Raw genomic sequence first — 15,988 nt, 5'->3', positions numbered from 1 at the left:
CAGTTAGTGAACCCTGGGAAGCAGGATCTCTGCTGATCGATCACCGGAGAACTAATCGATCGGCAGCTTGGGTAATTGGTTTTCATTAAAGGTAATCAAAGGCTGCATATATTAAAACGTAATTTTTTTTTTTTTTTTTTTTTTAATTTAAGCTGCTTGGATTGCCTCTTTAATAGAAATTCTTTACTCTGCTCAGGAACAGCAGAAATATTTCTTAATAGCACTTTGGCCTGCGCATATAAAAGACAATATGCAACCGCCACGTTGCTTTCTGTAGGCTACCACCATGTTGCGTTCTGTAGGCTACCACCATTTTGCTTTCTGTAGGCTGCCACAACGTTGCTTTCTGTAGGCTGCCACCACGTTGCTTTCTGTAGGCTGCCACCACGTTGCTTTCTGTAGGCTACCACCATTTTGCTTTCTGTAGGCTGCCACCACGTTGCTTTCTGTAGGCTACCACCATGTTGCTTTCTGTAGGCTGCCACCACGTTGCTTTCTGTAGGCTGCCACCACGTTGCTTTCTGTAGGCTGCCACCACCTTTCTTTCTGTAGGCTGCATGTCTAAATGAGTATCGGCTGACTTGCCCCTCCCTAATTTAGAAATACTGTATGTCAAATATTGTTTAATAGATTTGATTTTCTCATTAAATATCTGCAATAATGAGTTTTGTGAACAAACACTCTGTAAAGGCACAAATAGCATGCTTATTGAAACCCGTATGAGATGAGAACCATTGTAGGTGTTGCCTATTTTGTTATCAGATATTCTGGTACCCGAGTTAGCCTGGTAAGTGGAACATGCATAACAATGAGGCAGGTAATTGTATTGCATGAGGTCTAAACCCAACTCTTGACATTGGTCATGTTTCCTTGGCTTTGGATGTGATGGCCGTTATAGCAAGGTTTGCACACACCCCAACAAGTCAACCATTTCCAAGGGACACACCAGCGTGCAAAATGTCATGTTATTCTATATCACTCACAAGGTTTCTTCTTAGATCCTTAAAAATGTGTCTGTCGGCTAAAAATATGAAGCTGATATTACTGGTTAATGATTAAGGGTTTGCAAATATTTGTTAGCTGTTATTCTCTTGGTTACGTTATGTTTCCAGACGAGGTGATATAAAAGGCAGGAATAACCCGGTGATAGCGTGGGTTGGGCCGGTTATATGGTAGCTGAAGTTTGCTCAGTTAATGGTTAATATTGTAGTCACACCTGATTCTTTACTGTCCTGCTGAGTTGTTTGTGTGTGTGTGTGTGTGTGTGTGTGTGTGTGTGTGTGTGTGTGTGTGTGTGTGTGTGTGTGTGTGTGTGTGTGTGTGTGTGTGTGTGTTATTGCACACATTTCACATACATCATCAATGCGTTCCACCCAAACCAATGTTCTTCTCAAGTATTCAGCAACACGCTACAGTCTCTGCACAGCATTGTGTGTCTCTCGAGTAGTAGAGATTGTAGTATGGAAAAGATTGCTGTGGGGGGGGAAAAGTGGGAGGGTTATTTTAGTTAAGATCATAAGCATATTACACACAGTACAAGAAAGTATAATGACTTGCAGCCATTTAAAGTTATGTATGATAATTTAAGGTCCAGTTTGGATGTAAAAGTCCTACTTTGAATAACATGATGGCCATTACCTCCAACCATGAACTGTCCCAGGATTTCTACAGAACAGAGCGGCACATGTTGTGGGGACTTGTATATAACTAGTAATATATGGAAGCCTGAAGTGCTTTGTTTCCGGAAATTATAGGGAAGTATTTCTGACACAGGCCAGTTACAGAGTATATTTAGATGTCGGCCGTCTTTCAAAGCTGAAGGGTCCTGTCTTCGGCCAGGTTTTGATGGTATAAACGAAGAGACATCAACAACTCGCCCTCAGAACTTTAACTTTGTGTTATTAAAGTGAATTAATATCAGATTATCGAATCTGCTGGATGCACAAAAAAGACTTGGGGGCATCACTACTGCTTTATTAAGAATTTGGCCCTTTTGGTATAAAGTGTGATTGCTCTGATCTGGTGTTATCGCACGAAAGTCCTATTGTAGTTAATAGGGCCTCCATAATCTCTATAACAGGGGTGCGCAATCTTTCCCTGCTGCGCCCCCCTCCCTGCTTTCGTCCCTGCTCGCGCCCCCCCCTCACTTACCTTGTCTCTGGATCTTGGCGTCAAATGACGCCGTGGGGTGATGTCACGTTGCTATGGCAACATGATGTCACTTGACGCTGAGTCGCCGAAGACCTGGTAAGGGAAGTTGCAGGGGCCTCAGACGATCCCCCCAGCATTCATTTAAATGCCTTGAGGGAAGAGCGTGGGGCATCTGCAACCGCTGCACCCCCCCCTGAATAATCTTGCGCCCCCCAGTTTGCGAAACCCTGCTCTATAATATGGGCATGGACAAGTTGCAAACTGCATTGAGAGTAACATCAGCCGTAGAGGATCTGTCTGCAGGAATAGTCCGTATCGCAATACATTTTGTTTTATACTTTCACATAGTAAAAGGAATAGGTATAATTCAGGAAAAGCATATTTTGCTAGAAACAAGGAATGTGGAAAGAATAAAAAAATACATATTCCATTAATGGAGAAATCCAGGCAATATCCTACATGTGTTTTCTAAACAAATCAGTTCTGTAGTATTCGAGAATACTACTTTATTTATTTCTTTTTAAATTCAACTCTTAATGACATTTTTAATGAGTTTTAATATACAGAGCATCTTTTGATTTATATAGCAGGTTTTAGCACACACCTCCCCAGCAGTGCAAGATCTTTGTAATACTTTCCTGTTTGTGATCATTTGTTGTCAATATTCCCAGGAGTTTGAGCAGCAAACTGTAACACTACATAATGTTACCGTAGTAATATAAGAATACATTGTAGCTGCTGAGTTAGACTGACTAGGATTGATTTGAAACTGAAAGTCAGCCATTTAGTGAACCCTGGGAAGCAGGATTTTGCTGATTGATCACGAGAGAACCAATCGATTGCCAGCGTAGGTAATTAGTTTTCAATAAAGGTAATCAAAGGCTGCAAATATTAAAACAAAAGCTTTTTTTTTTTTTTTTTTTTAAGATGCTTGAACTGCCTTTTAAAATGCTTATTGTCTTAAAGTTTATGAATTTATGCAACAAATCCTAACTTGCGAGAGTTAGAATAAGGAAAAACCCTGCTATGGATACAGTACCCCTTCTTTCACCGAGAGTGCATACCGAACTGAGGACAAATGCTGCATTGATTCCAAAATGACAGCAACCAAGACCGAGTTATCAAGCAATTCTTAGGAAATGTGCTACTTTTAGGGTTCTCTGAAGATATATATATATATATATATATATATATATATATCATTTTGTATCGGTATTTTTTAGCAGATTTCCAGTTTATTTTAGGATCTGGCTGAAAGGAAACTCGGAAACTGTACATTTAAATGATGATGGTTGCGTTTTGAAAGCTTTGACTTTGCAAACTCTGATCTCTGAGGTGGTGATCCTTTGCCTTGCTTTCCCTTTTATCAGTGCTGTTGTAAAGACGGGTCATGGTTGGCATAGAAGTACAGTACTTATATGTGTGTTTGTTTTGCATGCTGCGTTATCAGTAGATATCGTGGTGTATTCACAAAGATACTCAGGGTTTGTGCTAACCAGTTACTTTTAATGCTGAAATAGAAAATTGGACATATAAGGCCGCAATAAATCTTATGTTGTTAACATATCTTGCTGATTAAAAAAACGCCATTGTAAATAGGTACGTGATTTGCTGAGATGTGCCTGTGGCAACATTACACCTTAGGCTGCACTTATAGTGCCGGCGACATCAGGCTGCGGTTGCTGGAAAAATCTAATTGAGATGACTTTCAGCGATCGCGACCAAGCCGTCGCGCTTTCTATAAGCGCACGTGACGGCGGCAATGCATTTGTGCTGACGTTGCGTCGCTGTCGCCGGGCAGGTAAATGGCAGATGAGGTTTAATACAGATAAATGTAAGGTTATGCATTTGGGAAACAAGAATAAACAGGCGACTTACAAATTAAATGGAGATATATTGGGGGAATCCCTTGATGGAGAAGGATTTAGGAGTGCTTGTAGACAGTGGGATTAGCACAAGTGCCCAAAGTCATGCAGTATCTGTAAACGCAAACAAGATCTTATCTTGCATCAAACAGGCAATGGATGGAAGGGAAGTAAACGTAATTATGCCCCTTTATAAAGCATAAGGCTGCGCTTATATTGCCGGCGACACGCCGTCGCAGCAAAACAAATGCATTGTTGCCGTCGCGTGCGCTTATAGTGCACGCGACAGCGACAAAGTGACGGAGCTTTGAAATCTGGTAGTCACTGTTATTTGATTTTTTTTTTCCGGCCACGGTCTCCCCTTGTGGCCAATCGGGAGCTTCTCCGTCCCTCTACCCTCCCCTTTTATGACGTCGCTGGCTTTGCAGCCAGCGACTTCGCCCAAAACCTGAACATATCGGTCATCGGTCGTGCCGTCGCCGGCACTATAAGCGCGGCCTTAGTAAGACCACACCTTGAATATGGAGTACAATTTTGGGCACCAAACATTAGAAAAGACATTATGGAACTAGAGAGAGTGCAGAGAAGAGCGACCAAATTAATTAAGGGGATGGACAATCTAACTTATGAGGAGAGGCTAGCTAAATTAGATTTATTTACATTAGAAAAGAGGCGTGTAAGAGCTTATATAACTATATACAAATATATTCGGGGACAATACAAGGAGCTTTCAAATTAACTATTCATCCCAAGGGCAGTACAAAGGACTCTGGGTATCCTTTAAGGTTGGAGGAAAGGAGATTTCACCAACAACAGGAAGGGTTCTTTATAGTATAAATGTGGAATTCATTACCCATGGAGACAGTGATGGCAGATACAATAGATTTGTTCAAAAAAAGGTTGGACATCTTTTTAGATAGGAACGGTATACAGGGATATACCAAATAAGTAAACATGGAAATAATCCTATTGCCCATTCTTGGATTCGGGAAGGAATTTATTTTCCCCTTATGAGATATCATTGGATGATATTGTCACTGGGGTTTTTTGTTTGCCTTCCTCAGGATAAATAAGTATAGATATAGGATAAAGTATCTGTTGTCTAAATTTAGCATAGGTGGAACTTGATGGGCGGATGTTTTTTTTCAACCTCCTCTACTATGTAACTATGTAAAGCCCTCTCCCGCTTTAAGCCTCTCTCACTGACTGCCCCGCACCTCTGGAATGACCTTCCCCTCAATGTACGACTAGCACCCTCTCTATCCACCTTTAAGACCCACCTTAAAACACAACTCCTTAACGTAGCATACGAGTGCCTCCGTGGCTGATACTTTACATCTCATACATTAACCTTGGCCCCTTCAGACGCACTTACCAGAACACCCTCCTATTGTCTCTGCACGTTCTTCCTACCTAACAAATAGATTGTAAGCTCTTCGGAGCAGGGGCTCCTTTTCCTAAATATTACTTTTATGTCTGAAGCACTTACTCCCTTTATGTGTTATTTGCATAATTTGTTATTTATATGATTGTCACGTGTATTACTGCTGTGAAGCGCTATGTACATTAATGGCGCTATATAAATAAAGACATGCATGCATACATTAATGTAAATAGCGCTGTAAAGCGCTATTTATATGGTGCTAATTAAATAAAGCAATGTAAATAGGGAATGCTGCACCTATAAATATATTTAAAAAATGATGATACAACTACCTGTGCTCCTGGTATAAAAAATGATGATACCGAAACGTCGATCTAGTGGCAATAAATCACCGTTATTTAAATGCGTAGTGCCCTGCTTCTTCCATTTATCTTAGCTATATATACACATAGATGCATACATACATACATACATACATACCACGGGCAGTACAAAGGACTCGGGGCCATCCCTTAAGGTTGGAGGAAAGGAGATTTCACCAGCAACAAAGGAAAGGGTTCTTTACAGTTAGGGCAATTAAAATGTGGAATGTATTACCCAGGGAGACTGTGATTGCAGATATAATATATGTCTTCCCAAAAAGGCTGGACATTTTTTTGTTTTTGTTTTTTTTAGAAAGGAAAGGTATACAGGGATATACCAAAATAAGTAAACACGGGAAGAAAGCTGATCGCCAATATTTGGAGTCAGGAAGGAATTTTATTTTCCCTGTAATGAGATTTTGGATGATGTTTCACTGGGGTTTTTCTCTGGATCAATATACTGTAAATACAAATATAGGATAAAGGATAAAGTATCTGTCTAAAGTTAGCGTAGGCTGAACTTGATCGACATGTATATCTTTTTTCAACCTCATCTACTATGTAACTATGTAATACAAGGAAACAGCTCCTACTCAGCCTAATATAGATGGTGATGGTGGATCAAGGTGCATGCAGGGAAAGGGTATTCAAAAACACGGAAGAACAGACGCTGTAGTGTAGCACTTGGGATCAAGGTATATGAATGGGATGAAACTGAAATCTTTAATCGGTAAATCATTAAAAAAAAATGGGTAATAGGTAGGACTATGGAAATAGTGACGCTCGACAATGTAATATTAATGGCGGTGAATCAGGTGTCACTGTAGTAATCCGCCAGTATTGCCTGACAAGCCTGTGGGTATCCAAATCTCCTTTAAATATTAGTGTTGAATTGGGGTAAATACCAGACAGGTCCTATGGTAAATGAATGAGAAAATTAGTTCTTAGTATAAAGACCTGTAGATACTCCTGCAATAGCGAATTAAATGACTTCTAGCAATAGCCTTAATACCCCAGTAAAGGTATACCAGGGGCATTAGGGTAACAATGGAGGGCTGATCTTAACTTTGTTACTCCTGCGATTAACTCCAGCAGCTAAAGGGTTAACCAGGCGTAGATGTTAAGACGTAGCATAGCAGACCATTTTTAATAGCCTCAGATTAGCGGCTGGTTCAGAGAAGATCAGCAGCTACAAATGTTTCACATTAGCACTGAAGTACAAGAGAAACGAAGTGGCCAGAACTCGCTCCAGCCTCCTCCCCAGAAAGTCGCTTCCTTTAGGGAAGCGCTACATTAGGCCGTGCGTATAGTGCGGGCGACGTCGCCCAAAAACAAATGCATTGCCGCTGCGTGTGCTTACAATAAGCGCAATGGCAGCAATGTGACGGAGCGTCGCGAATTTTGATAGCTGGCAATATTTGATTTTTCAAGGGCTGTCGCCTCGTGACAGCCCCTGAACCAATCAGATGCCAGTACGCCCGCGCCGCCGCCGCAAAGCGATATATAACTTTCACTAGCGGCAACGGGTGACGTCACCCGTTGCGTCGTCGCGTGCACTATACGCGCGGCCTTAGTAAGCAGTGCCGTTCCAAGCTCGGGGTAATAATACTGCATCATTGCGCCCCTATCTTGACTCCAGTGTGTCTGACATCATGTGACCCCGCGGGGTCATTTGACACCGTGTTGCCATGGCGACGCGTCACTAGAAGCCACCGGAGACAAGGTAATGGGAACGTAACAGAGGCCTCGCGCGATCCCCGGCATTTAATTTAAATGCGTAGGGCCTCTGTAATCATTCATACACCCTGACCACGAGTGCAGCACGGCAGAGCCGCTTCTTCCTTGTTTCTGTAGTTCTTCTGGTGCTAATATAAACTGAGTTTGTAAAAGTTGAATGCAACTAGTAAATCGAGCAACATAACCCGAACGTTGTAAAAACCGGAACGTGTTAACGATTCAACAGTATCTCGTGCTTTATTTACCTGAATCACTGCTTCCTTTCTTCTATCCCCCCCACAGACACAGTATTGGACATGTCATGAAGCTGGTGGAGGAGCACGGCACTGATGTGTGGTGGACTCATCCTTTAGAGGAGCTGCTTCCTAAGGAGGTCCTTCAACAGGTAGCACTTCAATAGCGATTTACTCCATACAGAATCATTTTAGGGATAGTGGATTCTGCTTTGTAGCAAAATTGGGGCGGTTTCCAGAAATCCTGTCAATGAAAGGCATCTTCCGCTCATAACATTGATTTAAATGAAGAAGTGAGTATGCGTAAGGATGACGGGTAAAAATGGATTGACAAACATATCATGGTGCCGGCTGCGGTTTCTACTATTCGGGGGAACACTCCGATAATTGACTCTTGCTGGAAAAGTTCTTATTTTAGTTTTTGATACCTACGGTAGTGAGGAATTGCAGGATATTAACTCGAGGGAAAGGGAACCTAGTGAGTATATTGTTGGATTTTTCGGTGCCCGGAAGCCACCAGAACTGAGATGATGCAGGTGATGGAAAATGGGGACTATGCGTAATCGATAGCTTACTCGGGTTATTTAATTCAGTTCTTGCACTGCATTGTGGGCAATGTAGTCCAGCAATATTATGTGACTGGGCAGGTACTAGATACAATTGGTGCACTGCTAGAGAGAGGGCGGGGGGCTCAAGAGCCAGAGCCTATCAGAAGGGGAAGGGGCTGTCATCTTGGAAATGCTTCCTACATTAGAAACATTACAAATGTCTTTAAAATGATAAAAAAAAAAATTTGATAAATGCTACAAGTATTTTCTCACGGTACAGAACTGATTTATTAAAACAAAAAAAACAAACACATAGGATATTGCTTGAACTGCTGCTATACCTTCTTATTTTGGATGAAGAACTTCAGTGCACATTCAGTGCAGACTTCTTGTTTTAGGGAGTTCTGTGATGTTATATTGGGGATTTTTTAGGGGCTCACCTATTGGATATACACCTGTAACCTGGTTACTGTTATACTACCCTATTTCCTAGATTCTAAGACGCACCTTTTTTCCGATTTTCATATGTCTGAAATCGGGGTGCGTCTTAGAATCGATGTATTAAAAAATTTAAAAAGTGTCTAGAGTACTAACCTCTTTTCACTTACCATGTTTCAGGAGAGGTCCCATGTCAGCGGAGGATGAAGCAGGCGGTAGCAGAGGTCCCACGTCTGCAGATGGAGTGCGGCGGCGGTGGCAGGACAGGTCCCAAGTCTGCAGGTGAGTGAAGTTTAGAAGACAGCAGGCGTGCGGTGGCGGTGGCAGGAGATCATAATAGCAGGAGAGTTACGCAGGGGTGGAACAGCTTGGGAGGTGCACACTGTAACACCGGATGTTGACCGATGTCTGACCTCTGGTTACAATGTGCACCTCCCCAGCCGTTCCCCTATGCTGCTCTGCTCCTACTAAGCTTTCCTGCTATTATGATCTCGTGCTGCTGCCGCACACCTGCTGTCTTCTTATCTTCATTCACCTGCAGACTTGGGACCTGTCCTGCCACCGCACTCCCGTCCGCTGTCCATCTTCAACCATCTGCAGACGTGGGACCACTCCTGCCGTTGCTGCCTGCTTCATCCTTCGCTGACATGGGACCTTTCCTGAAACATGGAGAGTGAAAAAGTAATTTTCCTGGATTGTAAGGGCCAAATCGATGGCGTCTTACAATCGAGGAAATACGGTACTTCTATATAGGAATACACCACTTTAATTGTATTCCTTATTGCAGGGGCGGCCACCTCCAGTCCTCAAAGGCCACCAACAGGTCAGGTTTTCAGGATATCCCTGCTTCAGGACAGGTGGCTCATTCTGACTATTCTGGGATATCCTGAACAAATGACCTGTTGGTGGTCTGTAAGGACTGGAGGTGGCCACCCCTGGCCTATTGCCTTTGTAGTGAACCCTTTAGCTGCTCCATTGGTGGCAGGCCTCTGGCAGCCAGGGGGTTAATATCGCTGGGATTTGCCTGTATTCGCCTGCCTGTGTTTTACGCTCCTCCTCTCGTCCCGCTTCCCGTTAGGCTGGCGTCGGTTCTGACGTGCTGGATTTTGAGCAGGGGCGAGATGTGTTGGACATCTGGTTTGACAGTGGAACATCTTGGGCTCACGTTTTGGAAGGTACGTGACTATAATTACTGCGCAGCGCGTATAGATTGTGCTAAAGTAGCAAGTCCACAGTTTCCACCAACCAGGGAGGTTCCTAGGAAACCGGGCGCCATTATCTTGCATGCCGGAGAGCCCGGGTTCATTAGCTCTTTGCCCGTTTCCTCCTGGCAGGATATTATGGCCACTATGAGATGCAATGTTTGTCCTAATGAGTTTGTTCGGCTGTAATAGTCATGAAAGTGCCGGGGGAGAGAAAATCCTGTGACTTGTGCGTCTCCTATAAGTAAGATTGGGGAGGTCATGCTAATGTGCACTTATGTGGTATTCTTTTGTTGCTGTTATGTATTGTTTTTTAAGCGCCTAAACATGAAATCTTACTCTTCTTCTTCCTCCTCTTCTTCTTCTTCCTCTTCTTCTTCCTCTTCTTCTTTTTGTTTCTCTTCTTCCTCTTCTTTCCATTTTTAATGAGTTTTGAAGCATTCTTTGATTTCTATAGCAGGTTTTAGCCACCTCCCCAGCAGTGCAAGAGCTTTGCAACTCTTTCCTATTTGGGATCATTTGTTGTCAATGTTCCCAGCAGTTTGAGCTGCAAACTGTAACATTAGATCATGTTACCATAGTAATATAAGGATACATTGTAGCTGCTGAGTTACACTCACTGAAGCAGCCGTTGTGTTAGTAACACCATAAGGATCTGTACAGATTTATAACCGGAGCTTAGGTAAGAATGTAGAATGAAGCTGCGCTTATAGTGCCGGCGACGCGACGTCGCAGCAAAACAAATGTATTGCCGCCGTCGCGTGCGCTTATAGTAAGCGTGATGGGAGCGACGCTGGCGGCGCGAATTTCTGAAGCCGGTCAAATTTTATTTTTCAGGGGCCGTCGCCACATGTGACAGCCTCTGAACCAATCAGAAATTTGGTCGGCGGAAAGTGAATTACAACTTTTGCTGACGGCAACAGGTGATGTCATCCGTCCCGTCGCGCTCGGTATAAGCGCGGCCTTATACATTGTCACATGCTTTACAGATACAAATTAAAAAAAGGAGGGGGGGTGTAGTATTGCTACTTTAAAGCTATGTGCAATCAAATTATTTTATTAAAGCGTGTATGGTTTATTTCATGTATAGCTTCTTTTTTTTTTCTTTTTAAAGAGACAAGTGTCCGGAGAAAAACGTGTTTTAAAAATAAATTCAGTGTAATCCATTTCCTTCAAATGTAGTTTTTCATTTGTGAAAACGTAAAGTTTCTATTTTCCTGGGCCTGCTGAATTCAGCATATCCGCGGCTCATGAAAAAGTGGAACGCTTAAAGAATTATTTCAAAATACTTCTACTCGGCTGACACTGAACGTATTCCGTTTCTTTTTGTGAAGGCTGAATGAGCTACATTTACCTATTCAACATGCTACTGTAGTGTCCGGGGTTCACTTTCATTCAGGGAAGGGCCGCCAGTTCAGAGCTACAATGCAAAATAATGCAAAATAATGCAAACCGCATTGCATACTCGGTGTCACACTGCTAGAAAGGGAACATTGTAATGGAAAGATAAACGGAGTAAGACTACTAAAACAATAATAGGCTTTATGGTTAGTAGCGTACTGTACAGATACCTGACTGGCCGCCATCCATATCTCTAATGATGACAGGGATTGTGCTGATAACGCTAAGAAATACAGCCCAATGTGTCACATAGAATGAATGGTCCTGCCCTGACGGTGCTGTATTAGAGTTCTGCCACTTTCAGTGCTTTCCTAAAAGGTAATTCTATATTGTCCGATGTGCGGCCTTTTTCTGATGCAAATCACCATTGACGTTAAAGGGGATTTTCATTTGTGTTGAATTGACCCCTAAGATAGCGCGAGGAGGCGTTGGAAGAGCCATTTTGCATGTGTATAGCGCGGCTCTGATGATCATTCACAAGTATTTATTTGCAGCCTTCGTCTGTGACCCTCAATGCTGCTTTTGGTTAAATGAAAGAATACAGCGTAGTCCTCGTGGCTTTAGTTGCTAGAGAGCGCTCTTACACAATGAGTGCTCACGGCTTTAGTTGCTAGCGAGCGCTCTTACACAATGAGTGCTCGTGGCTTTAGTTGCTAGCGAGCGCTCTTACACAACGTGTCCTCATGGCTTTAGTTGCTAGCGAGCGCTCTTACACAATGAGTCCTCATGGCTTTAGTTGCTAGCGAGCGCTCTTACACAATGAGTGCTCATGGCTTTAGTTGCAAGAGAGCGCTCTTACACAATGAGTGTTCATGGCTTTAGTTGCTAGCGAGCGCTCTTACACAATGAGTGCTCACGGCTTTAGTTGCTAGAGAGCGCTCTTACGCAACGAGTGCTCATGGCTTTAGTTGCTAGCGAGCGCTCTTACACAATGAGTGCTCACGGCTTTAGTTGCTAGCGAGCTCTCTTACACAACGTGTCCTCATGGCTTTAGTTGCTAGCGAGCGCTCTTACACAATGAGTGCTCATGGCTTTAGTTGCTAGCAAGCGCTCTTACACAACGTGTCCTCATGGCTTTAGTTGCTAGCGAGCGCTCTTACACAACGTGTCCTCGTGGCTTTAGTTGCTAGCGAGCGCTCTTACACAACGTGTCCTCGTGGCTTTAGTTGCTAGCGAGCGCTCTTACACAATGAGTGCTCACGGCTGTAGTTGCTAGCGAGCGCTCTTACACAATGAGTGCTCCTGGCTGACGGGCAGGCCAGAGCTCGGGTATATGCCACATCTCGCCGCGTTGTAAAAATTGTTTTTTTTAACACAATTCAACATTTGTATTTATTTAGCTTTTCTTGTTTCCTAACCATTACGGGGCAAGATAAAGCACCGGCATAGCGGCATTTCCTATTATCTTAAGCGGCTAATGATTCCAAAGGACATTTTTGGCAATATTGCGTAACCCAAACAGCTCTGTTCCACGTTTTGCTGTGCTGTATGCACAGAACCAGCCTTCAATCCCCCTCAGGCATCCCTCGCCCACCAGTACTGAAGAATAAAGAACATCTCATTACAAGGGATCTCAGGACAGGGGGGGCAGGTTGCATATGAAATCAGCAGGATGGACCAGGCCTGCTTCTGTGTGTTGGGGGTATTGTTGAGGTCCATTCAAGGAGGAAATATCGGCTGCAGCAGGAGTGTAAAGATGCTTAAAGCAGCATTTCTTCCCCCCCCCCCCCCCCCCAGCCCCTTTTATTATATGTATAAGAAGCAGCGGGTTTCCGGAACCAAGTGGCGTTAATGTCCGCTTTGGTGCCTCTGGTTCCTAAGGTACTGCAAGTGCTGCTGGTACAGCATGGAGGTACAATTACCCCACATCACGCTGGCCAATAGGAAGCCACGACGGATGACATTGCAGTTTCCTATTGGCCCGCGGGACACGGGAGCTTTAAATGTCCATTTTGTTTCTCTGAAGGGGATGCTGCTGGCGTCCCCTTCCCCTGTAAGAATCTCTGGAGCCAGGGGGTTCCCAGAGCTGGAGTCGATGCGGTTCAGCTCTGAAGACCCCCTGCTTCCTATACATGGGGGTCTTCAGAGCTTCAACTTCTACATGGGGAAATAAAACTGCTCCTTTAATGCCATTATACAGAGTAGCATGTTCATATTAAGGGAAATAACCCAGCGTGAAACTATCTGTAGTATATTCACTTATCCCAGTAGCCAGTACTCCTCATTAATGTTGGTGCATTTGAACGGGCACTCGTACTTTTGTGAATATTCCCTTTATTAGTGGAACTTTTACATAAATGTTTCTGTAATTAAGCAGAGCTGATTCAAGCGTATTTCCAAAGACACAGAGGTTTGTGTAATGGTTGCTTTTTATATCTGGGATGAGATAATAACAATATGCTGCAATTAGTCAAAACGTTGACATTGCAATATACCGAAATAATTATTCTTTTCTTGGCTCAGTCCACACTGTCAAAATGGTATTTTATTTAAAGTTTATTTTTATGTTGAGACACAAACCAATTTCAAACATTCAAACAAACGGACGCGTTAGAACGTCACCCATAGATTATTATCCATTTCATCTGATAGGTTGTGTACTTGCCATTGTGGTGTATTTGTGTGTGTGTCAATATAACGCGCACAATATAAATAAATATGTACATACATATGTAGCTAGCTGTCCTCGCTGCCACACGGTCACACGCCTGCGGCACCGAAGGAACAACACTGCGAGGGTCACATTCAGATGCATGGCGCCCGCTGCTCCATCGCGTCTGTGTACTTGTTCGTCCGCAGCGCTGGGGACAGCAAGTCTTGTTACGTGTGTGTGTGTGTGTGTGTGTGTATACACACATACAGTGCTTTTGTTGTAATAGAAAAGATGCCGGTACCCGGCCTCTAACCTTCTCTTGCTCCACATCAGCCTCGCGTTATGTTGCCGTGGCAATGTGTGGTGTCATTAGGTGCCGCGTTGCCATGGCAACATAATGCGACGGAGATGTGAAGGTTAGAGGCTGGAAACTGGCATTTTTTCTATTACACAAAAAGCACTGTGTATAGATCTATATATCTCGATTGCTCGATACATCATCTCTTTGTACACATTTACTAGCATGGATCTCCAGAGCTTCCTTCTCAAAGTCTCCACAGTAAGGAGGAAATTATCCGATGGTAACCCCACCTCCTTTAGTGCAACCAATGTAAAATGTCTATTGGCTCAAAGTGACACTCTGAAGTAGTCGTATTATAAAGAAACGCTGGTCGGTTTGTTTAATTTTTAACAGGGCAATTGATGTTTTACAACATCCATATCTGTTTTCTTTTTAATGCTGACCCACAGATTTAAAGCAAACACACAGGGATTAGATCACACGTCAGATCACTGCGTCGGAGTGAGATTCTCCAAAGGAAAGAGAACATCTTGCGTTATAAAGTATAACTTCTACGCTGCTATATTCACATGACCTTGGGCAGGGGTGATCAACGCCAGTCCTCAGGCGCCCCACCACCCCAACAGGTCAGGTTTTCAGGATATCCCGGCTTCAGCACAGGTGGCTCAATCGAAGGGGGAGCTTGAGGACTGGAGTTGAGCCCCCCGACCCAAGATGATTGTCCCCTGTGGCCACCGTCGCTCCCAGAAGTGGCACAAGCTAATTTGAGACATGTTACGCAGAAAAGACAAACACGTTAACACACATGTACATAAAATGAACCGTTCATTTTTTGTTCATATTGACGGGATCTGACGGCTAAAAACGTGTTCTTTGTTTTTGAGCGAGCACTCACAGGACTTTCTATTAAAATAAAAGCGTTTTATTGAACAACCAATTGTTCTATAATTTCTTTATTTTTTTTATATGAAGTGTGTGTATATATACACACACACACACACACACACACACACACACACACACACACACACACACACACACACACACACACACACACACACACACACTAACACGTAAAATTTGTATATGAACAATTGATTTTGACCTTTACTGAGATTGAATGCACCTGATTCACGCGACCTTGGCCAAGTCATGTTATCTCTCTCTACACTGATACTAAACTTTTAATTATCCATTCTCTGGTTCATTTGCCATGTTATCAGGGTAGGGTTCATTGCTCCAGAGCTAGTTTACCAGGTAAAAGCACAGTCAACGTTGGCAGTGCCATAAAGATATAAATCATAGGCAATACCCTTCAATACGCCAGCCACATGGCAATTAAGAAATAGAAATAGTGGAACTTTTCATGGACATAGACGGTTAAATTCGCCACAAACCCATGCATGTGCAGAGCAGCTAAAAGAACTGTTCGCTGGTCTGTAATGTCCAAGGAAGCAGTGTTACTGATAATATTGGGAACTGAAATGCCCATTTGAACGTACAATAAGTCGCTCTGTGCGTTGGAAACATTGGTGCAGATTCTGGAATTGGGAACGCAGAAATATTCACCGACTCTTCTCCCCCAATATTGTTCTGCAAATATCTTCCACCATAATATTCTGTTACCTAGTTATTAACCATATCATTTTGCATCCTCATTATTATGCTTTTATTTAATTATTTCCTCTTTGTCGTGTTCAAGCGAAGCTTTTTAACACACTTGACAGGTGTATTCTGCTTGAGAATGAGCAATGTACACGACTGATCTTGTGT

The 15,988-nt window shown here is 43.1% G+C and overlaps 1 protein-coding gene across 2 annotated transcripts in view; it reads left to right on the top strand.

Annotated features, from left to right (window-relative positions):
- Positions 1-15,988, top strand: part of IARS2 (isoleucyl-tRNA synthetase 2, mitochondrial) — a 62,506-nt gene that overhangs the window by 29,049 nt on the left and 17,469 nt on the right. For both annotated transcript variants that reach the window (XM_075595579.1, XM_075595578.1), the window contains exons 13-14: positions 7,782-7,884; positions 9,797-9,893. In XM_075595579.1, coding sequence (XP_075451694.1) covers positions 7,782-7,884; positions 9,797-9,893 — 200 coding nt within the window. The remainder of the gene's footprint in view (positions 1-7,781; positions 7,885-9,796; positions 9,894-15,988) is intronic.

The sequence above is a fragment of the Ascaphus truei genome, chromosome 4 (assembly GCF_040206685.1).
Source record: "Ascaphus truei isolate aAscTru1 chromosome 4, aAscTru1.hap1, whole genome shotgun sequence".
Lineage (NCBI taxonomy): Eukaryota > Metazoa > Chordata > Amphibia > Anura > Ascaphidae > Ascaphus > Ascaphus truei.
This window is presented reverse-complemented; position numbering and strand designations above follow the sequence as displayed.